Source organism: Pelmatolapia mariae, linkage group LG2 (genome assembly GCF_036321145.2).
Source record: "Pelmatolapia mariae isolate MD_Pm_ZW linkage group LG2, Pm_UMD_F_2, whole genome shotgun sequence".
NCBI lineage: Eukaryota > Metazoa > Chordata > Actinopteri > Cichliformes > Cichlidae > Pelmatolapia > Pelmatolapia mariae.
In genome coordinates, this window is record NC_086228.1 from 13,469,334 (window position 1) to 13,494,055 (window position 24,722).

At 41.3% G+C, this 24,722-nt stretch overlaps 1 protein-coding gene across 1 annotated transcript in view; it reads right to left on the bottom strand.

The window, feature by feature from the left end:
* Nucleotides 1–1,134: 1,134 nt before the first annotated feature.
* Nucleotides 1,135–24,722, bottom strand: part of LOC134641104 (polycomb group RING finger protein 3) — a 69,362-nt gene continuing 45,774 nt past the window's right edge. Inside the window, exons 5-10 of the mRNA XM_063493321.1 lie at nt 24,144–24,199; nt 23,749–23,856; nt 16,312–16,400; nt 11,353–11,490; nt 8,045–8,125; nt 1,135–6,847 (exon numbers count right to left, since the gene is read on the bottom strand). Of these exons, the coding sequence (XP_063349391.1) occupies nt 6,800–6,847; nt 8,045–8,125; nt 11,353–11,490; nt 16,312–16,400; nt 23,749–23,856; nt 24,144–24,199 (520 nt within the window). The 3' untranslated portion in view covers nt 1,135–6,799. The remainder of the gene's footprint in view (nt 6,848–8,044; nt 8,126–11,352; nt 11,491–16,311; nt 16,401–23,748; nt 23,857–24,143; nt 24,200–24,722) is intronic.

The following is a 24,722-nucleotide window of genomic DNA, read 5'->3' on the forward strand; positions in this document are numbered from 1 at the left end:
ATAACATGCAGCCACGAACACTGAGCAACATTCACCTTCATTTAACATTGTGGCATCCTATCACGGTACCACGCTGGACTTCACTGCGCTCTAGAGAATAACCAATTCTAGAAGTGATGGGAACACCTGATTTCAATGATTTAGATGAGTGAGTAAATACTTTTGGCCATATAATGTAGCGTTACAGTTACCCGTTCCACCACATCCATCCATTTGAGTGCAGTAAACTCGATGGCCTTAAGGGGCCCAAAGTGTGCTAAGAAAATATCCCCACACCATGACATCACGACGAGCAGCCTGAACTGTTGATACAAAGCAGGATGATTGTTTACATTTTGACTCTGTTTCCTGAATATTGCAGTAAAAATCGAGACTCGTCAAACCCGGCGACATTTTTTTGAATCTTCTGCTGTCCACCCTTTGTGTAATCTTGAAGAATTTACAGAAAGCCCGAACATTAAACTGCCTCCATTTACTGGCGAGTTCGAAAGCATAAATTAGGAATTCAGTGAAGGAGATATCTGGATGTTCACTTTGAAAAGTCACTTGATGTTTTAATATTTTTATATTTTGTTATATTTGTAACATTTGAGATGTTTTGGGTCGCTGCTGTTTTGATCAGGTCTCGCTTGTAAAAGTCATCTCAATGGACTTCCTGGTAACATAACAATAGTACAAATATGTGGCCTCTTCTGCTGCTGTATGTTCACAGATGCCTTGGTTACATTTAACTATATCTTTGAACTAATCCTTCCCTTCAGCTCGAAACATCCTCCTCTGATCTCTAACATCAACAAGGTCTGATATTTTCTTTTTCAGGCCATCCTCTGGATATAGCAGACAGGCTGGTCTGCTGCGGTTTTCCTGCAGAAGCATCCCTAAGGTTTACAAAACCACTTAAAATATCTACAAGCCTAAATGCATAGCGCTCTTGCCAAGTGACTGGCTGATTAGATGTGTTTGCAGGCAGCTGAAGAGGAGTACCTTACAAAGTGGCAGGTGAGTACAGATTGATCTAATGGCCTGTGTATTCTAATGTGCATTTAAAAATTTTTGTCTACGTTAAATAAACAAAATCAATGGCAGCCTTCCAAATCCAAAGAAATCCAATCAACACGGCACCAGAAGCACTTTTAAAGGCATTTATTGATGAAATACACACTTAGGTTTTGACAAAAGCTTCTGTAGTTTTGTATGAAAGAAATTCCAGCCCCAAAACTCCTTGAATTAAATGACAGTGGAGACCAACTCATTACATGTGCAATAAATAACAATAATACAAAAGGAGGCAAGGAAAAGGACACCAGAATAAGAGTCTGTGTTAACCTGAAAGCAAACCAAAACCCAAAAAGAAAAAAAGGTCTGGGGTATTTGTGACGAGAAGAGCGGCGGAGCAGGAAAACAAGAAGAGACTAAAGTAAAATCCAGTCGTTTGAATTTTGGGTGCATTAGTGTATGTTCTGAGATTCCCTGGTCACCCTCAGGACCAGAAGGCATTTAGTGACCTGAGGACCTGACTGGAAAAAGAAAAATCATTTTTAAAATTAAAAAAAAAAAAAAGGCTGGAACCATCTGGGAACTGTATATTGCACGTTTTCCTTGCCAATACAATAACCACATTCATACCTTTTTTCTTTTTTTTTTTTAATAAACTTGACCTAATGAATACGACCCATGTGTTTTGTCACACATTGCGAAGACGACACTTTATTTTATTACGAAAGAGGGGGAATGAGTCATAATTTAAGCCATTTTTCCTGTACGAGTCTGCTCAGTTTCACAAAGAAAAGGGGAAAAAATCTGCAAAATTATGAGCAAGAGCATAAATCTCAAACACTTAAAAACTACTGCAGAGGTCACTTTTTCAGCATAAATAAATATTTATACAAAACTGGACAGATCAGGTGATAGCATCAGGGGAATGTCATTGTGAGATTTAGTAGATGACGACTGATTCGTTCTGAATTGCTAAAGCCGATAGTTTGGAGTCGTTCGCAACTGCTGCGCCTTTGCAAATGAGAATTTGTTGCCCTGATCGGCAGTGAACAATCACCCGAACTGGCAAAACAATCCATAATTTAAGCAGACATTTGCTCTTCAAACTGTACCACCTGTGGCAGCGTGACGCTGTGTGCTCGAGGGCTGCCGGCTCCAAAATGCTCTGAAGAGACACCCCGGCCAAACGAAATCTATATTTTTTGGACCGTTTCAGTTCACGTGGCTCATGTGGTTCATACGAGTGAGGTCTCAGTCTCTGCTGCACACAAAGCCAGCCTGTGAGATTGCTGCGCCTTGCAGAGAACTCAAACGAGGGAGAAAGAGAGCTGGGTAACAAAGAAAGCTACCAGACTCTCAGAGTGGACGCTTATTACAGCAGAGTAAACACAGGAGAGCCATTTGAAGTTGCCAGAAACAATTCTGCTGCCAACAAGCCTGAAATGAAAGCTGAAAGTTTCCGAGCTCAGAAAACTGTTCAAAGCGGCCTGAATAAACTGTTTACTCGTCTTCCCGTCATGGCGGTGGAGCAAACTCGCTCTGCTCAGACTCGACGGTCCACGTGAAGCGGCTAAACTTTGGCCGGGCTTCACCGAGATCCCAGCAGGAGCTAACAAACAGGCTGACAGGAGATCAGGGTCAAAGCAGAGATGAGCCAGAGACATTTCAGAGCAGATAGCAACACCATCTGCAGGCCTCCTGGAAGCCTCTTAACCTGCCCGTCAGGCATAGCAGCACTGATGTCTCAATGTTAGTCCTAATAAAAAGGCGAACACTGATCTGTTCTGGCGCAAGATGCGGCCAGCATCATCCACACACGGGTGGCGAGAAGGTCGAACCTCCTGAGAGAAACGTGTAGATGAAAACACAACCAGCTGTACACGACTTTAAATTCATGGATGTTCTAGTCTTTCAGAGCCAATTATCTGTTAGAAATTGGAGTGAGACTCAATCGAACTCGGAGGCGCAAACATCTCACCAGTGAAGCCTGTAATAAGTGCGAGTTTCTCTTTGAGGCACGAAATTGCAGCTGGTGCACCCAATTTCTCACCACTTTTATTTTTCACAGCATCAGCCCCGTCACAGTCTATGACTTATTTAAAATTCCCTCTGTTTCCTTTCTAAAGCGAGCCTAGACAAGTAGGGAAACCCAATCTGAAAGTAGGGAGGGGATCGAGCACCTTCTTCATCAGACGCCCAAGGACTGGAGCACGTACGGCGGCAGGAGAGCGAGAGCTTCGCGACACAGTTCCTTTCTGTCTCTGTAGTTTGAAGCGAATAGTTGTTAGCACCATAGAGAGCACCAGCAGCAGAGACGCAGCCTGACCGTCACTGCGGCGAAGACCTCGCCCTTTCCACCTTTCCATCAGGTCACAGGGCTTTTAGAACTAAACAAGCACGAGAGGGTAAACAATTCTAATTTTGACTTAAAAGCTGCACACCATTGTCATATTCAAGAATTTTGCTCTTTGTGTGACAGAAAACGCCTTGGAGTTGTTCTATTTGGGCTCATTAAATTTTATTTTTAGTTTTCATCGACACACAAATGCAACAGATCCAGAAGGTTTCATCAAGGTAAACTGCTCAAGGCTTTAGAGATGATTCAGAGTGAAACATTTGGAAAGACTTGATCGTGCCGAACGATGGCCAGGATGAGAGCACTAACGATCAAAGCAGGGAAAAAGTGAACGTTTGAAGGCGGATGTGAAACACAAGGGCGTTTCCGGAGCAGTGTCCTGCGTTATATCTTTTCCGTTTGTAGTCGTGAGTACAGTAGCACCTTGTCAAGTGTTTTACAGCTCAATCGCTGAATTACAGTAAAGAGATTTAATCAGTGACAACCAAACACGACGAGAACTCCAAACGAGTTGTGACAGCCGAACGGCAGAAAACACGATTACGATCTAGGACTGCAAACCAGAGGACTTAAAACACAGATCTCAGTGTCAGTGATAGCTCCGGGAAGCGTACTCGACACTCGTCCGAGTACTACGAAATAATCAGTATAAGCCTTTAAAACACCAAGTCTGCACTTACAAAGACATAATATCACACAGATATTACATTACGTTTGCAGGGATTAGTACAAACACAACACTCTTCCACGAGCTGAGAACATGGCCAGGCTCATTGTTTTTGGTTTTTAATCGCTTGCTATGCATGCAAATTTATTGTAGCAAGAGTCCGACCAAGTAAAAAAAATTAAGAAGAACTAAGAAGAGGAGAAGAAATACCTGGAGAAGTATTTCTGGACAGGCCAATTTAAATTTCACCTTTAAAAAAAATAAAAAAATAAAATAAGATGTAGATTTACATAAAAACCATAAACAATGAGCACCCTACAAAAGGTAGCTGAATTAAGGTCCTTGAAACATAAAGGTTAGCACATGAATGAAGCATGCAGAAGGAGTTTTGGTAGAGCTGGTTTTGTACAGACCTGTAGGCTATAATGCATTTAATACACACGTCATAGGTCCTAACGAGTCCCTACACATTGCTTTGTCGGCCAATTTCAAATCACTCCGCCAGACTTTTGAGATCTGAAGATGCATAGGAACCCCGCACATGAGCGTACAGACAGACGGCTTGTTGTGGGGCGATACAACGCAAAAGCTGAACTGCCGTTTTTAATTACTGATAAGAGAAGTCAGTGAGGTAAGACTACTTGAGGTCTGACACGCTGCTCAGGGATCCAGTTGTGGTCAAAGACAGTTCGGTTCAGGATTTTTAGGGTTAAGACATTTTGCTTTTGACAGAACATCAGTTTTCTGCGTCACAAAGTTAAGAACGGCATGCTCCTGCATGAGGAGCAATCCTCCTCAAGGTCAGAAACACACATCTATAAGCACCAAATGACCAAACAGCAGTCATTTCATTATCAAAATGTTCAAAAAAACCTCAGCCTCCTCGCTGAGAAACCTGAATTTGCACGATATTTCTTTCAAAAAGACTCATAAAATCGTCTTGTTAAGTCAACAATATTGAACACTGGCTACTCTGCAAAAAAGGAAAAAAAAAAAAGAAAAAAAAAAAAGGAAAATCCAAGTTTTATACTGATTTTCTTTTGTTTTGTGTGTGATTACAAGCCTAAAAATATTCACTTATCTTTCAGAAATGCTGTCATATTGATTCGTTTAAAGACTTTGCACCTTTGCTCTCCAGCTGGCAGTGAGAACTAACCAAAGTATAACCCAGAAATGGAAAATAGCGATATCGCTAACCTGCACTCATGTTTGCAGAACTGGCACATCTGTGACGTTTGAATCCATCTGAAGAGACGAGCTTGAAGTTTATAATAAATGTCACTTCACTTCCATGTTCACCATAAAAAAGAAACTAGGATAAGACAGTCACTGAGGCTGTTAAGATGAGGGAGTTGTCTGTCCTCCACATTTCTACCTTGCAGCTTCGGTGGCTCTGCAGTAAAAATGGAGCTGAAGGAAATGTCTGAAAGGATGGCGGGTGCCAAAAAACATCTACAGCTAGCAGCTCAAACCAAAAGCTGTAAACATGTGGGTGGTATGGGCATACACCTGCCCGGTGCTGCTGCCACTGAAAGACTGCAGAAACACAGGGACGGATATTAAAAGACTGCACGGTGGGTACCGAAAACAATGTTTAAAAAATGAAACATCTTCCAGGCATGTACGGACATGAGTGTTTTGTGTAATGTTAAAATGTGTTAATATAACTAAAATTAACAATAAATGTGTTCCACTGAAGGAAGGCGAGATGGGAAGGATGAGGTCGGGGTGAAGCTCTCTCCTTATCGGCCCCTTAAAAGTTCATCTATCGGGGCAAAGGAACACATTTAGACCCCACATACACATAAATGGCAGAGGATTTGATATAGCTGTTTTGTGTCTTTCTCAGACAACATAAAAATGCATTTATATAATTTGATACTGATAGTGAGTCTGTCTTTAAAAATCCTAATTTATCACCTCTGGACATTTATTGCCCAACATATAGATAGCACTTCTGGGATCCACTCTCTTTTAACAGTCTAAAGTCTCTCTTCAATCTCTTTCTCTCTCTGTAATGACATTTTATGTACAATATTGGTATATAGAACATAAATAACTACACAAAAAATTAGCCTATTCACAATTGACAATTGAGAACCCAATAGCAAATTAGACAAAGCCAACAAAATGAAATTTAAACCCAAAAAAAAAAAAAAAGAAGGGAAATCAGAGACTTGATAAACAGCTTAAAATTGATGCCTGTTATATAAATTTCTCCATATACTTTCTGTGCTCCCAAGACGTGTCGAGTGCGGTGTGAAAAGAACAAATCACCTTTTTATATTAAAAAAAAATAATCCTGTTCTCCGCTCAGTCATCATCTCAGGAGGATGAAGTCTGCATGGAGCTGGAAAAGACGGTCACACGATTCCCGACATCTTGTTTGCGTGTAAACAGAGCACCAGTAGTGTCTTGGTTCCGTGTGTCTCTTCTGTACAAAAGTATAAATATATGCTTTTTCTCAATATTTTTTTTCTTTTTTTTTTTCGTTCACATATGTAGGATGTAGCAGACCAGGGAAAAAAATGGTTGTTTTAGTTTCTAAAAACACACGCCAGTGTTGCAGTGTCTGTGCTGGAGAGGCGGCCAGTTTGTGTCGGTTTGTCCCACTTTCCCTCCCCGTTAGATGGACGTTTGCTGGCTTGTGTTGACTTTTACCGTCGGGCGTTTGCTTGGTGTTGGTTGATCGTCTTTGCATAAATTAAAAAGGTTTCGGCACAGTCCGCGGCCACTGGGCCAGAAAGAAAAATAAAAAACAACCACTGTGTCCGTTGTAGCTACAGCAGATCCATCTTGGGTCTGTAATGGAGCAGGAGGGGGGATTTCTGCAAGGAACAAGCAAAACACAAGCTCGAGCAAAAGGCCTTAAACCATTCACAATTAGCTTATTAACTGCACTGAAGCATGGATTGGCTTAGAAAATATGATACTAATGTTTAAGTGCTATAGTTTAGGTTCTTCTACGAGAAATAACAGATTTATGACAGACTAAATGGTTTTCCACCTACAGCAGAGACCTAGTTGTTATACATTAACTGTTACAGGTGGAGACGTGATGTATCAACACATGTCTCTGTTTACGCTACTGTTAACTGGTACACAAGTCTCTGAATTTGGGGAAGTCGCTTTAAGAACATAATTTGTCCTCATTTTCAAGAAGCCGGATGTTACACTTAATTAAAAGAATTCTAGTTTGCAAATTTGAGTACAAAAATACTTAATTATTTTTAATTTTAAACCAGTTTTTGACAGATTTCTACAGTCTGTGTGTTTTTGTTTTTACAGCAGGTGATCTAATAAGCTTATTAAGTACTGTATAACTTCCAAACAAGCTTGAAAAGGAATTGGGAAGACGTCCTTCTAGGAAGTTTTTTGTGACCTACACTGCACAACTGAAATTTCACTGCGTACTCATAAAGGCAGGTATATGGTATAGACTCTAGACGAGAAGATTACATCAGCCAGAGAAACCAAAGGACTGCTTCACTGCTGCAGCAAACACTGTAGATATGTTGGCCAAACTCTGTGTTCAAATCCAGTTTTTCTTACAAATCTAAGCACCATGTGTGTAAATGCTATTATTGTAGGGTCTACCTTACAATATAAAGCACCTTGAGGTGACTGCTGTTGTAGTTTGGTGCTATATAAGTAAAACTGAATTGAATTAAATATGATATGCAGAAGGAATAACAGCAGCTAACAAGCAGCTTTGATAACTAGCTTTATCTAATGAGATGCTAACTGTTACTCATGTTGCTTGTGCTAGTTAACCAAATGGAGCTATGGCATGTGGTGAAAGCATGCTTGCCTGATGGCTGTTCAGTAAAAGTATAACCTGGAAATGCATCAGGCTATTGGAGTTTACTTCTGGGGAAAAGTTGCCAATATTAGCTGATTATATCAGTGCATGAACGGTCTATAGTTGATAAGTGTCCACATAGCAAAAACATTTCAGTGAAATCAATTCAACTGGATATTACTGGTAATACCAGTCTCAAACTCAGAACTCATTTGTCTTTTACCTTAAATCTCCATCTTGTAACAACAACAAATTTCAAAGTGTGGTCCTTCCCCAAGATTTCCTCGTTGCATAAAATGTCCAGCTGAGAAAAGAAGCACAGAAACAAATTACTGAACGATATCTGACCCCATTTGTGCAAGAGTAGTTAGAGTAGTTAACAACATGACGTTAATATGAGTGGCGTATGCTGGAGGTCTCTGCTGTTTAGTGCGAGGACAAAGTGAAACTCTACTATTTTTCCCTCTTTCTTTCTATTCTAACATCAGTGTTTCCTGGAGATGTAGCTGGGTGGGTGGATGGGTGAGTGGGGGGCTCATTTTGACATTGAGTGGCCCCTGGCACCCGCACAGAGAATCCAAAAGTTCGATACTGAACACGAGGCCGGCTCGCCAAATCTACCGCTCCCCCGTGAAGCCGGCATTGATATTCTTCTGAGCAGCTCCTCGCATCTGCATCTGCCAATCAATACTGAGAGGCACACAGGGAGGGAGAGAAAGAGAAGGCTGGGGAGGGACACTGCCACAGCGCCACCTGCTGGCTCTCACAGAGAGCACATTTTAAGGCTGGGAGGGGTTGAAACTGTCCAGGTCTGATTGGAGAATGCAATTCAGGGGAAGAATTTCATTCTCCAATCAGGTTTTCTGTCCGACAAAACAAAACAAAAACATAAATCTGAAATTGAATTGTACAGCTGAGATGCCTTTTACCCTTAAACCCTGAAGAAACTAATTAAATCATCATTATCTAAACAGAGATGTTCACAATGAAAATCTGAAAAATGAGATGCTGAATGAAAAAAATTAAAACGCAATCTAAGAAGGAAACCAGAATCTGGCACACCAAAACCAATCAAAGGATAACTGATCTTCTGAATTTTGTTCTATGAGATTTTAAACTAAATGAATCATTTGTAGTGATGCTGGGAAACTTGTCCATTCATTTGCTACTTAAAGGGCTGAATTGTTGTAATTCCTTATGAGGTTGCTCTAAAAGCTTCCTGACAAGCCTTCAGAGGTTTCCCTCAAATGTCACAGAGAGTATTAACAGGAATGAGTAAGAGAGTCATCTCGTCCATATTAGATTCTCTTCATTGCCTTCCTGTTAAAACCACAATTTAATTTGAAATTCTTGAATAATCAGGTCCCATCGTAACTTAAAGACCCCCAATAGAGCACTCATCCCTCTCAGAGCCCCTGGCTTGTGTTTCCCGGAGCTCCTTAAAGTAGAGCGGGAGGCAGAGCCTTCATCTTTCAGGCTCCCGTGTTCCTGTAGAATCAGTTTCCCACGTTGGATTTGGGACTTTTAAAATTAAGTTTGGCTTTTCACAAGGCTTATAGTTACAGCTGGATCAGTGATTGGTTGCTGCTCGGGCCTAAGCCTGGATGGACGTCTCTTCCTGTTTAAAGGGAGTTCTTCGTCTCCACAGCTGCCAAGTGCTTGGTTCATTTTCTATTATTAAATTTACAGTTCAAAGCATTCTGAGCCGACTGCTGTTGTGAACTAGTTTCCACAGCTATTGAACTGAAATCATACAAAGTTTAAAAAATGGATTAAACACAGCTAGAAACAGGGACTGATTTTAGAGTGTGTAAAAAAAAAAAAAAAGTAATTAATGGATTTTTTTAAAAATGCATCTCCTCCTATATGTGAAACTTTAAGATTGGAAGATTAGCTTTTTCCAAGATATAGTCTTTTAAATGCCAAAAATGTGCTTTTTCCTTGTAGCACATTTATAATGCTTAATTATAAGAACAACATCTTTATTGTCTTTATATCTTCATCAAATGAGACCTAACAAAATCTATTTGACTCCAGGAATTGATCCCTGATTTTCCTCCATTTTGGGCATTCCTTTTATCCTCGTTTCATCCGACGGAAACACTTCCTGCAGAGACATTCAGATGGCTGACGTGGCCACAACGACGGGTTTACAAACATGATCAATGAGTAACTGGTGTACTGCTCCCTGACAATGCTCTGTGCTCGGCTCTGCATTGAAAGCAGAAATCGTTTCAAACAACATCTTTTGATAGTCAGTAGATAGGACAACAATGGCTGGCTGGGAGAGCATCCGCCTCGCCAAAGCTGTGTTATGGAGGCCGACGATATGATGGAGCCTACCCACTCATCTCTGTGACAGCCAGCTTAAAAAAAAAAAAGACACGGAGAAAACAGAAAAATAGACGACAAGGAGGCGACTGATGATTCAATCGAAAAATCCATCTGTCAAATTATCGCCTACTCCCCTCCACCCTCCCATCCCCCGCTGCTTATAACAGGGTGGTAACGATAATTAATAGAAAAATTAGATCTCATATGGACTTGTTTCCTGCTAAATATAACAAACACAAAAGGCATTGTATGAGTCAGTACAGAAGAATTACAATAAAGTGACCTTTTATGCAATTTCTTGCAACTAACTAAAACTTTCTGATACGCAGGGCCCACACGGGCCAGCTGGTGCTCCAAAAACTTAAAACAAGCGCCAAGAATTAAGAGATTTGTTCCAAATTGCTACAAATCCATTTCTGGAAAAAGAAACACAATGTTTTTGTAAGAACAGGAATTAAAATGACTAAAAGCAGTAATCCGCAATCTCAATGTTTAATCACAAACTACTGTAGGAATTATTGTAAAACTTCCTGGAAAGAAAGCCTGTAAGTGTCATGGTCGTGGGGTTTTGTGGAGTTTTTCAGGTTTGGATTTATAATGTTTGAAATGATGGTGTCAGGGTGCAGGTCACGCCTCTAGCTGCTGGTCAGGCTGCTTGTGATTCTCAGCTTCTAGCAGCTTTTTAGCTTTAACCCACTACTGATTCTGAACAATGTCAAAGATATTCCTAATATGACTGGGCACAGAAGCCCCACCCACTTGCTGTTCAAACTTTCTGTTTACAAGGGGCAACTAATGACAATATAGTTGGTTTGAAGGGAGGGGGAGTAGCAAAAACAGCTCCTTTCAGACCGAGAATGGCCTTAAGGGTCTCACTGAGGCTCAGCATCAGATAAAATGAGGATTAATTTAAACTCCAAGAACAAACATATGGAGCCGTTCCTTTGTAATTAAGGCCAGTAGAAAGCTTCAAATGTACAGGTTAAGTCTAGCTTTGAGTAATAAAAGGATCAGAGTGACGCAGACTCTCAGGTTATCAACATGGAGATAACAAGCGCTGAAGGGGGGAGTGTTTCCTCTTGAACTGCTTCCTTTACAGCTTTAATTTTACACTAAAACTACATTTAGTTCGTGACAGACTCATTTCCCTGTCATCATTGTGTTTCCCGGGCTGGTGGAGCGTGATATTATCTGTACCTCATTAAATGATGTCAGGTTAAGCTTTTTGGCAATGAACTTCTTGAGGTGGAGGACCGTGGCTTGTGCTGAACAGCGGATCCACTTGCGCTTCAGACCGCGAAGCTTGCTGCTGTTGCACTCCAAGCAGATGCTGACCTGTTAGGAGACAGAAGATGAGGATTTAAATCCTGCGTCCACTGAAGTGTGGGTACATGATCTTATCATTTTATAAGGCCATTAAGAACTGTTTCATGTTAAAGTGCTACAAGTGGAGATTTTTTTTAAATATAAGAGTGTTGTGAACAGGTTTTCAGACGGTATGAATGTTTGGATTCTTATCGAGAACACCACCACGAGGGATCGCAAGGTTCCTTTTAAAGAGCAAGTAGTAGGGCAGTGCTAGAGCTAGCATCAGTGACAATGTAGAGTGTGTCCACTGCAGAGCCCTGATCTGAATATCAGCGTGAATCTAGTGTTACATGATTGACAGAGCCAATAATCCACAAAAAAAAACTGCCTCAAGCTGTTTCAAATGCTGCTGTTTCACAGTCAAACTGTAGTCATGTGTGTAAAGTTAAATATAAATAAATATATAAACACTTTGGTTTACAGCAGGGGTGTCGAACTCCAGGCCTCGAGGGCCGGTGTCCTGCAGGTTTTGGATCTCACCCTGGGTCAACACACCTGAATCAAATGATTAGTTTATTACCAGGCCTCTGGAGAACTTCAAGACATGTTGAGGAGGCAATTTAGCCATTTAAATCAGCTGTGTTGGATCAAGGACACATCTAAAACTAGCAGGACACTGGCCCTCGAGGCCTGGAGTTCGACACCTGTGGTTTAGAGGAAAGTTCAGAACAACTTAGACATCTGCAGTCTTCATAAGAACCACCTTACTTTGAGAAGCCCAGAAAGTTTCACCTGGCAGCACCTAAAGGTCAAAATTTCCACCTCCGCAAAGGTCAAAAACCTCATGACAGAATTCACAAGTCATGCAGCTGTGAACTTTTCACCCAGCAGAGCTGAATGTGAGAAAATTATCCAACTCAGCTGAAGTAGACATTAAAAAGCTTGGTACAAAGCTGAGGTTTAGTTGATTGTGCTTATAAATGTATAAAGCAGGTAACCGTCCGGTGAAGACAGAGATGGCTGACAATCGCCAAACCTGATTTATACCAACACTGTGAAAACCGCTTCAATCTTCAATGCTGCTTTTAAAGAATGACAGAAATGCTTTCAGTCTGGATAACTAAACAGCTTTTAAGCCCAATTTGTCAGTTTTTGTTGTCACTGAGGCTGTGAACAACCACAATATTTGGTTTGCCCTCCATTTATAATCCATTCAACAATTTAGTTTTGGCTGTGTAACCAGAACTGTAGCCTGCCCACCTCTACAAACATATTTCCACCTTTCTACACCTTTCCTACAGCATCTCTTTTGCAAAGACATGAAACCAAGAAGCCCGGCCGCAGGGATCGATTCAGCTCACACGGTATGTGTGAAGAAACCGAAGACTTCAGGTGGATTTGTAGCTCGTTTCACCCACCTTCTCATAAAAACTCAACCCGAAGCGTGTTGATTTCCTCCTCTGCTTCCTCACAACATCTCACTGAACCTCTGCTGTTGTTTTTTGGGGTTTTTTGTTTATTGGCTTCTTTCACGCGACCGACACTCAATGCCATTGGCCCATTCATTTGTGTCCCCACCCCCCCCCCCGAGGTAACATGGTAGGTGGTTTTTGGCAGTGGATGATAGTGGGAGTCAGAATGCATTACTGCTACTGGGCTCCAGCGGCACATATCAAGAGACAAAGGCAGAAACGTTGGATTTCTTCATTTGTGGGTGTTCCTCTTCCTCTTTTCATCTTTCTCTTTTGAGACGGGGAGAGCTAACATTACCCTGGTTTCTGTTTAAACTTGGAAATCATCTCTGCTCTCAAGTAAACACTGGCAGTGCTTCAGTGAGCAGCCTGCCCTTCAATAAGCAAAACCCAGATTCATAATATATCTGCTTTCCAGTGGTGCTGGCAATGAGGGAGGCTCATAATGTGAAATAAACCCCTTAGCAGTGATCTGGACTGCACGGCAGCTTGATAGCAGGCTGCAAGGCAGTTTCATTACATTAAAATAGATTAGTGACGTGCTCACAGAGCCGAGGACTCCAGCTTCAGCTAAACACACAGACGTGATGATGCAAGGGAGAGGCGTATCAAGAAAATATCGCACCAGCCTTCAGGAGTCATGAAGAGAAAGCTTTACACCATGTTGCTGAGTCCCGAATGCTTGCAGAGCGCTGATGCAACATTTCTATCTGCACCTTCTTCTGTGTGGAGTAAAAGTTTGTCTGTGTGGGTTTTGAATTTGGATCTCTGATAAATTACATTTGGAGACTTCAATAAATAATTCAGAGCAAAGCTGCTCTCGTAAATGTCTCCGAAGTAGACTCTTTAAACCCAAAATAGCTGTAGTTTATTAAATTTACACAATCTGTTCTGACTCTATCAAAATTTGATATGAGCCTGAAGGTGACCCCATCCGGAGACTTTATACCTCGTCTAGAAACATTAACCTCAGAAACGAGCTTCATGCTTTGCTGCAAAAGTAGGCTGCTCTGATTAATTGCAGCTTTTATCAGGAATTTAGTTTCTCCCTTTTTAGATGAGCTTGTTGCAAGTTTCTTTCTCGCCTAGCAACACCCCAAGGTTATGCTCTAAAAGGTCGTCCAGAAGACAGCGGGGGAGTGTTCTGGAAGTCTTCCATGCATGCTCACAACGCCTGCTGGTTGTTACATCTCAGTGATGAAGGGGCGATCGATTTCTGGGAGAAAATTGCTCTTCATCTTCATTCCCCCCGACTGAAACTGCTGTTTTCACTTCCATCTGCTCAGAGATGCAACATCCCGTTTTGCAGAGGCATGCCATCAACTTACTTCAACGAGAATAACAAGAATAATTTTTTTAAACTAAAATGACCAATAAAGCTTCTTTCAGCTGCTCCCTTATCCCAAGGGTCTCAACCACAACAGGTAGCTCTGCATGTTTGATTTGGCAGAGTTTTACGCCGGGGATTTGTGAAAATCCAAACTCCCAGACAGTCCAAGGCCCAATCGCACAGGCCTAAAGACTGGTCGGAAACATCTTGGTTATTTGCAGTCTCTAGGTAAAATTGTTTGCAAATACGGTACTGCACTGATTTACATTTTATACAGCATCTCAGCATTTTTGGAACTTGGTTTGTCAATCAAAGTACATGATATTACACAAAGGAAGCCTAAATATGAAGTCCTGGATACAGCAGGCACCTCCACAAACATCACCTCTATAGAATAAGTAGCAAACTGAAGTATTTGACAGCAGGAGTAGCCCTTTTTCACACAAAGTATAAATGACTGTAAAGGTGACTTCAGAAAAACACCACTCCAGTGATAATGCGATCTGCCAGCAGCGTGTGCTTGCATTTATCCGACTGGTCAATGTATGCAGGATGACACTCTGTATTATGATTTCCTGCCACATCACATCTGTGTCAGCAGCCGTTCTCATCAATGCAGCAGCCTTCCTGAAATCAAGGTTGTATGTTTGTTTGAAAGGGCTTTTTCCCCCTTTTTCTTCTTTTCACTCCCTACTGGTCTAAAAGCTCCCTACTTTTAAGAGCGTGCACCATCATCATCCTCTTATTTCAGCCATTTCCTTTCTGCATGTTCTGATGAGGCTCACCTTTTCCATCATCTCACATTAGACTTCCCTCCGACATAAAACCCAGAGAATCATATTTATGATCACCTCACCCCCCTGCACGGTGACCTGATATCACCTCTCTCTCCTACACTTCGTCCCTTTTCCATCTCTCATCTTATTTTCCCTTCCCACCCCTCTGAGTTACATCTGACATCACTGCATTCAGCTCACGCAGCCCACTGTATTAGCTATTCCGAGTGCATTCTGCACTGCTGCCGAGTATCCAAAGGGCAAGATCTTCACCCTCATCAGGGCGGCCTGTTTTTCCCACATGGCAGCAAAGAAGTGGTTGTTTTGTTTTTTTAAATATAAATCTAATTCTTTAGAAAAGCAACAGCTAAAACTCGAACAAGATTAATTTTTCAGCCTGTACAACAAACAGCGTCTGTCCGGCAACAATAGTAACTCCACTCTCGCTGCATTATTAATGACATTTTTCAGGGCTTAAGAACGCGCCGGAATACAAATGGAATCAAGAAAAGGCCCATTTTCATTTTAAATATGTTCAGTGGGTAGCAGTGGTGTGTCGCTGTGGTGTCTGTGTGGCTCCGTGCAAATCAAACAGCCCAAAGACAAAAGAACCCAGTAATTGTGAAACAGCCTGGTAAACCACAAGGGGGCCACTTTTATAAAGGCAATAATTGATGTTCAGGCTTTTAAGGCAATTGTACAAACAATTATCACAAACAGTATTTTTATTCCCTGGTGCTTTTGTTCCTGACACAATGCTTTGTAACCCGTAATTATTTTACCCGATTCACTTCCAGTATCTGCTAAAAGGAAAAAAATATATACTTCCCTGCCTCGTGGACTTTTGTGCAAAATATAAAACATAATTAGACTGAAAACAACTCAAGTGCTGTGGTATCTAACAAAGCAGATAGCTCCTTAGATCCATTTCCGTACTAATAAAGCAAAGGACGGGATTATGTTTGGGTTTTTTGTTTTTCCCGGTGCCGTGGACACCATAATGTCCCTGATGGCCTGAATTATCCTCAGACTTTGCTGTCAACAGTTTTCACAAAGACTTTCTCTTCAGCAAAAAGTATCTGGAATTAAAAAACAGTTGACAGTGAGGTCCGAGGATTAAGATTGTGCCAGAACGAAAGCCGATATCTCAAAGCAAGTGGGGGGGGGGGGGTGCTTTTCTGAAATGTAACAAAGTAGAAGAGAGGCTGCCACTCGAGAAGGCCCTGGAGGCAGGAAACAAGCAGCAAATGTTGCTGTCCGTCAGGCTTACCTGCTCGTCACTACGGTGATAGTCGTTGTCCTCTTCTGGCTTCTCCTCTCCTGCCTCCTTATTGGTTGTGTCTTCTGATTTGGCATCGCCTGTTTAAAAGACAAACAAACAAACAAGCAAAGACTTAGAAAAAAAATGCTGTTTGTAGGACTCAATCCAGATTCTCTCTTTATGTTTAGCAAGTTAAGAGATTTGAGCGTTACTGATGTCCACTGTGGCTGTGTTAAAAACAGATTTGTCAGGGAAACAGGCAGGTTTGTCTCCCTGAAGTATTTAAAACAGACTGTGCCTGTTGGAGCGTGAAAACACCTCTTGCAGAAGCCCATTTATAAACCAACTACATCTTTGAGGGTGTTAAAGCATCCTTTATATGACTTATCGTCTGTGCAGGCACGTCTCTAGCACAGGTGAACTTCTAATCAATAAAAAGCGTTCACTTATTCTGGCCTGCCATGAGGAGTGACCTCAGCTCTGAACTTAACCTGTCTGAGTTTGCTCTTTGTTCCTTTTCTCGGATATGCTGGTTTTCAGAGAGAGCAGCACAGTCTAGTGAACATTAAGGTAAAATAGGAAGAAAAAGGCATTTCTCACAGGCTGCACTACTGAAGGATAATGTGTTCAGAGTGCTACAAGGCAGGTAAGGTACTGTTTAATAATGCATCACACAGAGCTTTTGGTCTGGCACTGGGAGAAGTCTGAACACCCTGGGTCAACTATATTTAGAGTTTACACACACACACACACACAAGCTACAGGTGAGATCTTTTTTGTAACTTAATTCTAGTAGAAAACAAGGTTACCTGCATCAATATACGAATTTCACTTGCTTTACATACAGTTTGTTACCAGAAGTAGGCAGGAAGGGATCTAACAATTACTGCAAATTTCTAAAACCAAATAAGTCAGACAAGCTACAGCAAATTTCAAATGTAGCCAAATTGGACATCAAGTTCTCTTCAACCTGCCAGCTTCCTAGTGTAAACTCTGCATGATGCCCGATTGAACGCATAGTGTTCACAGCGAGCAAGTAAATGTCTCATTTCCTGCCTCCCCCGTGTTCTATGGAGACAGCACCCTCGCCTAAAGCAAACCATATTTCTGAAGGTGAGAATGCATTTGACCCAGGCTGGCTCCTGCTGTGTTCTACACATGACAAGGGGCAATTTCAGACAACATCCTGAACTGATTGCCAACGTCTGTCCTGAGATAATGTTGGCGAACTGCTTTGAAAGAATACATGCTAAACCCAAGGGATGCTTATGCTATGATGCACCATTTCTGCAGCTTTTCCGATCTGAACACACAGGTCTGCATCACAAGTCAGGTAAAACGGCAGGTTTTCACCTTATTCCAGTGTGGCAATTTTGCTTTTACATCTGGATAACATAAAATGTATGCATGATGCACTGATCTGCACCCATTTCATTCTGTTAAAGTTAACTACCTCCATTCACTAGTATATTAACTGAAATTTATTAAGACAAACAAATAACTCTGAACACATCTGCATTAACACACGAACTGTCATCAATCCAGCAGCCCACTGCGCTCATGATGTCAGAGCTTTGCTGTTCTAACATCCATCCATCATGTGCTGCTTTTCCAGGTCATGAGGGCAGCAGTTTTAAGCCCAGACGTCCCTCCCCTGGGTTACCTCCCGCAACTTATCCAAGGGAACACCAAGGAAATGGTGATATATCTCCAGCACATCCTGGATTTGCCCTTGACCCTCCTCCTGGTAGGACTTGCCTAGAACACCTAACCTTTACTTGTGAACATGTGTGCATCACCCTCACCAACAGCTCAACCTCAACAATCACCTCCCTTCAAAGAGCGCAAAATACACAGCAATGAAACCCAAAAACCAAACACTCAAGCAGGAACAGAGAAACAAGCAGAAACAACAACAGACCGTGTGATGGTTCACACTGTGACAACACCCTAACTCCCATCAAGACCGCCTGAATCTCCAGAGCCCGAACACCAACACACACAGTGGTTGCGAGAATCCACACGAGCCCAGAAAACTAAAGTGGTCAAGACAAATAGTGAAGACAGCAGTGTGCCGAACCAGAAACATACAGGAAGGTTACACCAGTGCTCAGAGCACCTCCCCTAGGACAAGACCAGCAGGCATCGTAGAAAGATGCCCAAACCACCTCAACTGTTCCTTATGGTGTGAAGGAGTAATGGCTCTACTCTGACCCCCGTCCAAATGACTCAGTTTCTCCACCGCTCTCTAATGGACAGTCTAGACACCCTATTTTTGGAAGGAAGCCTATTTTTGCAGTCACCAAACATTGCCTGTTGAAGCCAAGGGAACCATATCATCTGCCTAAAGCAGAGATAGGATCCTGAGATCTCTGAATCTGACGCCATTCATCCTTTGACTCCTTTAGAAATTCTGTCCATGAAAATTAAGAAAAGAAGTGCTGACAAAGGACAGCCTCGGTGGAGTCCAAAAACTGAAGCCCGCTCCTGACCCTAAACCTAAGTGAATCGCCAGTGACCTGGTGGATGTTAAAAGGTTAAACATTTACAGGTGTGAGGCAGAATTATGATGTTCATTTGACTTTAGGTACATCTGAAAATGAAGTCTCATTCGAAGCATTTGATTTTCAAAAATGACATGCTGTCTCGCTGTAGAGACTTTTAGATATATATCTAAATCTAACACACCTCCCGATAATTTCAAACCTCACACTGTGAAACAGATGCTCCACAGTTGTCCGGGACAGCTGAGGTTTATACATTTCTCTAGGGATTTTCTTGTTGGCTGCGATATTGTAGTAGTATTGAATTTTTAGATATGAAACTTGGTTATCAAAGTCAAAATTGCATTGCGGTGACAAAATTGCCACACGGGCAAGTATTGCTTTTCTGTAACCTTTAAAAAACAAAGAAATTCGGTCTGTTCTTCCTGGATTCAGTGGATGTAATAACTTGTGTGTGCGTGTGTGTGTGAGTGTGGACAGTTTAGTCCTACTCAGACAGTAGATGCTATTGGGAGCACCCCTCTGTGACCATTTTCTGTCTGGGCTAACTGTCATCAATTCCACCAAGTATTATTGAGCTGCTCTGGTGCCTCGGTGGTGATTGTCTCCAGAGTGTGCCTCACTGATTGCTTATCACCAGGGTCTTGCTCTTATTGTTGTGCCTCACCTTCAAACAACCCCTGAGCATCTGAGTGACTCAAACATGAAGTCCTGGCTTTTGTTCGAGGTGATGGCATCGTGTAATGGGTTGATTGCTTGGGTCTGGGGATTAGAAAGACTGAGCAGTCTGTCTCTTCCAAAATTTCTTTTTGTTTCAGAAAAATCATCTACTCTCTGACAGGTTTATGATTTGTGGGAACTCTTATAAACAGTCGAATCCCAAAGGCATGTACTACAACGTTTTCGAGTGATTCTGCTGTGTAATGGCAGTGAGATGGAGTAAACTGTGTGTTAGTGAGTGGGCGTTTATATTGTCATGAAGTAGAAAAGGGCACTCGACAGACTCATCATCGCCCCATGTCTCCCTATTTTCTTGTGTAAAGTGCTCAGAAAAGAAGGTAATTTAGAGAAATGAGTCTGCTGTATACTAGAGGAGGCCAGATTTTTGACAGTGTTTGGAAGAAAACTCAGCTTATGCACTTAAAAGCACAGCTAACAAGGCTTAGATCTACCGTGCGAAGGCTTAAATCGTGCAGTATTATAGCTTAATGGCAGTGTTATCAGTGGTTAAAATATTGGGCCTGTTGCACATGCCACATTTGTCTGTCTTAATGTAAGTAAACCTTCAGTTGGGAATTAAACACACACTTTTTGCAAGAAAGTCCACAGAAACATCTCTAATATTGCTTTGCATGTTTAGTATATTCCAACCAATCAGCATATTACTGACAGATAACTCAATATTGCAGTTTCTGTGAGAGACTGTGAGACTGAATGCAGAGCTTGGAGGTACTCTGTTAAGCCGCCTTGGAAAGTGTTTGGAACATATTGATAAGAGAGCTGGATTATACATTGTCAAGGAACAAGCTGCAAATATGTCATATTTAGAGCCAACACTTAAGGAAGAAAATAGGCAAATTATGAACTGCCATTGGTCCCCTGTAATCAATAAAATGTGATTTTTCTTCTGTAATTGTTAATCTCTTTAGGGTATTAATGCACTGAGGGAGCATTTGGATTAAGGTCCCAACATGACTCACAATGTCCCTGATTCAGATCCACATGCAGGACTGTACTACATGTGCTCTGTTTAATTAACAGACATTGTGTCATTTATTTCCTGAAAACACACTCTTTATTCCAAATATTACAACCTCTGGTTGTGACTTCTGCATTCATGGATTAGAAAGTGTCGATCCGTCTTCTATAAAGTGGAAGAGGTTAACTTTATTCAGCTGATTAGAAGGACCTAAAAAAAAGTTCCTACTTTTGAGATTCTGGGTAAATGAGCCTTTAATTAAGTGTAAAACTGCTCAGCTCTGGCAAGGGAAACATTTACAGAGCGCCCACTGTCACCTGTTGTTAGTGCAGTGTGATCTCTGCGATACCATCTGTTAACTTTGGTTTGCTATTCTTAGATAGGAACCTAATGAGGAGCGTCCATTTTCTCAGGTGGGAGAGAAAGATTTCAAGTAAACAAACCAGCCTGCTCGTGGTGATGCTGGATAAACAAATTCTGGCTATGACATAATAATTTTTGGCGTTTTGGCAAATCTGCCCAGCTTTAAGAGCTACAAAACAGAAGAAAATAGAAATACAGTAGAGCTTCTAGAGGCCAGCAGCTGCACAATTTAAAACTAGATTTGTATTGTCTATTTTAAAATAGAGTAAAAAGTAGTTTTTAGTTGAGCAGTTTAAAACCAGAAAACCTCATTATTATTTTTTATTTTATTTTTTTTCCAGTTGGGGCGAAGAATTGTTGGGCATTGACCCCCGTGTCCTGGAGTGGGACGTAGGGCCATGACTCAGAGGAGCCATCGCTGCAACCGAACGCCGCCTGCCTACATAAAATCACTGCCTACTACTTTAAAGCTTTTATACCACATGTATTTAAGTCAATGCAAACAGAATCTCTGTAGCCTGTAAGCCCTGACAGGTCTTCAAAGAATCTGGATGCAATGTCAAATCGCTGAGTCCAGATTAAAGATGGATGCTGATATAATTTTTGAAAACATAAGACATGAAAAGCTTCGTGCAGATAATTTACACCTGTAAAGCAAGCCAACCACAACCAGATAACTAATACATACCCAGGATGCACATTATTGCTTCTGAGCAATGTGCGTTTTTATTTACAGTGCCTCATACTGCATTAGCCCTGCATGTATAGACAGATGATGGTAATATTACATACTCAGCCTAGTAGGATTTTTGCTGCTAAACCACCCCTTAAGCACCACTTTGTGATCAATCTAACCTATGTGTAATATTGTGACACTCCTCGGCTTTCTTGTCTCTCTCAAACATTTGCTGGCGTTGTCTAAATTTGTCCAACATTTTTATGCAATCTAAACCATGACTGGGGTGCTGTGGCTGTATTTTTAGCTCAATTTGTGGCACTTGCAAAACTATCTAACACTAATGGTGTTGTACAACCATGGTGAGTCTTTTCAAGAGTGGCTATTTGAAAAGACCACTCACCATGGATGCATTACGGAGAACTGCACACAAGATGGTGTGCCATTAGCCGGCTACCTGACACATGGATGTTATGCACGATGCCTTTTTCTATTCAGACTTCAATTTGGCTCAACACACATGCACGAATGGATTAAATAATATAAAGTTATAACAGCTCAATAGTCTAAGATCTTTTTCTTACATTGTTGAACCAGATGGATGAAATGATAAGAGAAATTTTGTTGTGCAGTGTGACATTTTCTTTGTTGTGTTTTCAGTGATTGTATATAGAGACGAGCTTTGAGGGAGACCAGACGGTAAACCAATTATCTGAAATTCACTGGAGTTAAAAGGAAGCTTTCAATTCCTTAAAAGGCTGGTAGCTTTAAAATCTTCAGAAAAGCACCAAAGAGAGTGAATTTCTATTTCCATAACATGCATTTGGTTTTCTATAGTTTCCTCAAGGCAAGATTATTTTTATCACCGCTCAAAGCTAGAGACGTATTTGTTTGTTCAATGGTGAAATGCAGCCCAGGAGTTGCTTTGTTTCTTTTTCTGTTGGCGTCTGTGCAAATGGTCCTTAAAATGTGTTTGGGTACGAACATTTAGAGGTGTGTGTGTGTGTATTCTACAGCTAAACCTGACTTCCAGCGACAAAGCTCGAGAATGCAGAGAGCAGTTCCACTTCCATTTGAACCTTAATTACCAAAATCAGAGAGGAGGATTAAGCTAGCGATTAGGCCTGCCAGCATGACAGCCCTCTGGGCACACATCTACACCAACCCTTGGAAGCGAGCAGGTTTGGAAAAGCCGTTGTGCACAAAGAGCAGGCCAGAGGCTCGTTCTGATTGGCTAAATTGTCTTTATCTGGACTGTTTAATGGCTTCCGCTGTTACTCTTGGTTGTGCTTCTAATGTTTCTCATTACTGGCCAGAGACTTCATTCTTTACACATTATCAGCACGACATCCACACCGCAGAGGTGAAGTCTCATTTATAACAACATGACGTGAGCATAGAATAGTTTAGCATGATAAGCAGGCTGTTCTTTAGGGATCTGTGACCGGCAGGTTTCTCAGTAAGGTTTCTACCCTTCACTTGTCACATTCATTTAAAAAAAGCAAAACAATCAAAATGCCATACTCTTAAAGACTTGGGACTTGGGAACAAACAAACAAACAAACCCATCTACATCGTCTAATTGTTGGGGTTTACTCTGCATTACTGTAGGATCTTTGTCTAACAATATAAATAGTTTTGAGATGGTATGAGAAGATATGAAAAAAACCATAACTGACTTGAATTGAAAATAGAATTCTACTAACATACTGAGTGCAAGTATGTAAATACAATATCTGCACGTTAGCATGCATAATTTAAGTATAATATGTGTTTGCATATTGTGCATGTGTCTTAGATTGTTGTGGTTACCAACAGGTAAAATCCACCCGGACAATCAATACAACATTATTTACACCATTTTTCAAAGAGGCTGCAGGAAATATTTGTTTTCATGCCTGCAGTATTTTTTCCAGCCAGGTTGAGCCCTGGTGCTATTTGGAGGACCTTCAACTCACAGCATGCATCACGTGACAAAGCCAAACAACATCCTCTCGTATGCTGCATTCACAGAGACTGTTATGTGCCACCTTTAAGGCCGTGTTGACTAAAGGGGAAATCCTTCACGTCAAACAAATAAGAGACCCGTCACAGGTGCATGTTAGGTGTTGGTTTAAATGCAGAGCCAGCTCCAAACTAGATGAAGCAATAAGAAAGATTTTCTGTGGTTCTGAAAATGGCACGAGTCTGCGAGGCTAACGTACCGTTGCGTTGATCTAGATGAGTCTTCATGTTGCAAAGTTCTCCTTTAATGTCTCCGGGCACCTCCATCCCCAACTTCTGATAGAATTCCCTTTGTTTCTTTATCTCCGCTGCACAAGAGCCAAAGAAAAAAAAAAGTTAAAAAACAGCAGAGTCATTTTTGCCAAGGTTGATGCTGTCATCTTTTTAACATTTAGAGAAGCATGTGTGCACTACAGGGAGCTTGTGCCTTAGGAGTTCTGAGGTTCACCCACAACCGCGAGGAAAAACAATATTAAAATGATGCATTTTTCAGTCAGTTTATCAATGCATGCATGTAAGGGAAAGCTAAAAAGTTACGGTTTAGGGAAGGATCTCTTGTAGGTTGCATCCCAGTAAATAAATACACAACACTTACCCTCTTGTAGTCCCGGTACCAACTTATAGACAATGTCTTGCATTGTTCTGTCATGGCTATAAGGGACAAGAAAATAATTAGTTACTTTAACACGCAGTGAAAATTAACATTATAACAAGGGAAAAGCAACTGAGTTTCAAACTCAGAGATGCAAAAACACACAGCTAACAAGGTAAAGATACACTTGTACAACTTCATAACACATTTGCATGTTTTTGTAACTCAAAGCAGTGGATCCCTACCTTCAAGTCTGGACTGGAATCCACAAAAAAAAAAAAAACCTCAGTCTGAAGTCATGAGATCATTAACATGATAGGAGAGAATGTGGGAAACAATATTCTGCTGTTTCTTTTTTATCAAAATTCCCCTTAAATATTTTCCTTTTCTTGTAAGTAATGCTGCATAATCAGTCCGGCCTCTGCACGCAGCAGTCTGAGAGGGTGGAATAACATTTGGTTAAACTATTGAGAACCTGTAGATTTTGCGCATCCTGTTATGACATGTTGCAAATGCCCCGAGGTAAAACTAAGTTTTTGCCACCCTGCACTGTAAAACACTATCCTGTTAAATGACTGAAAA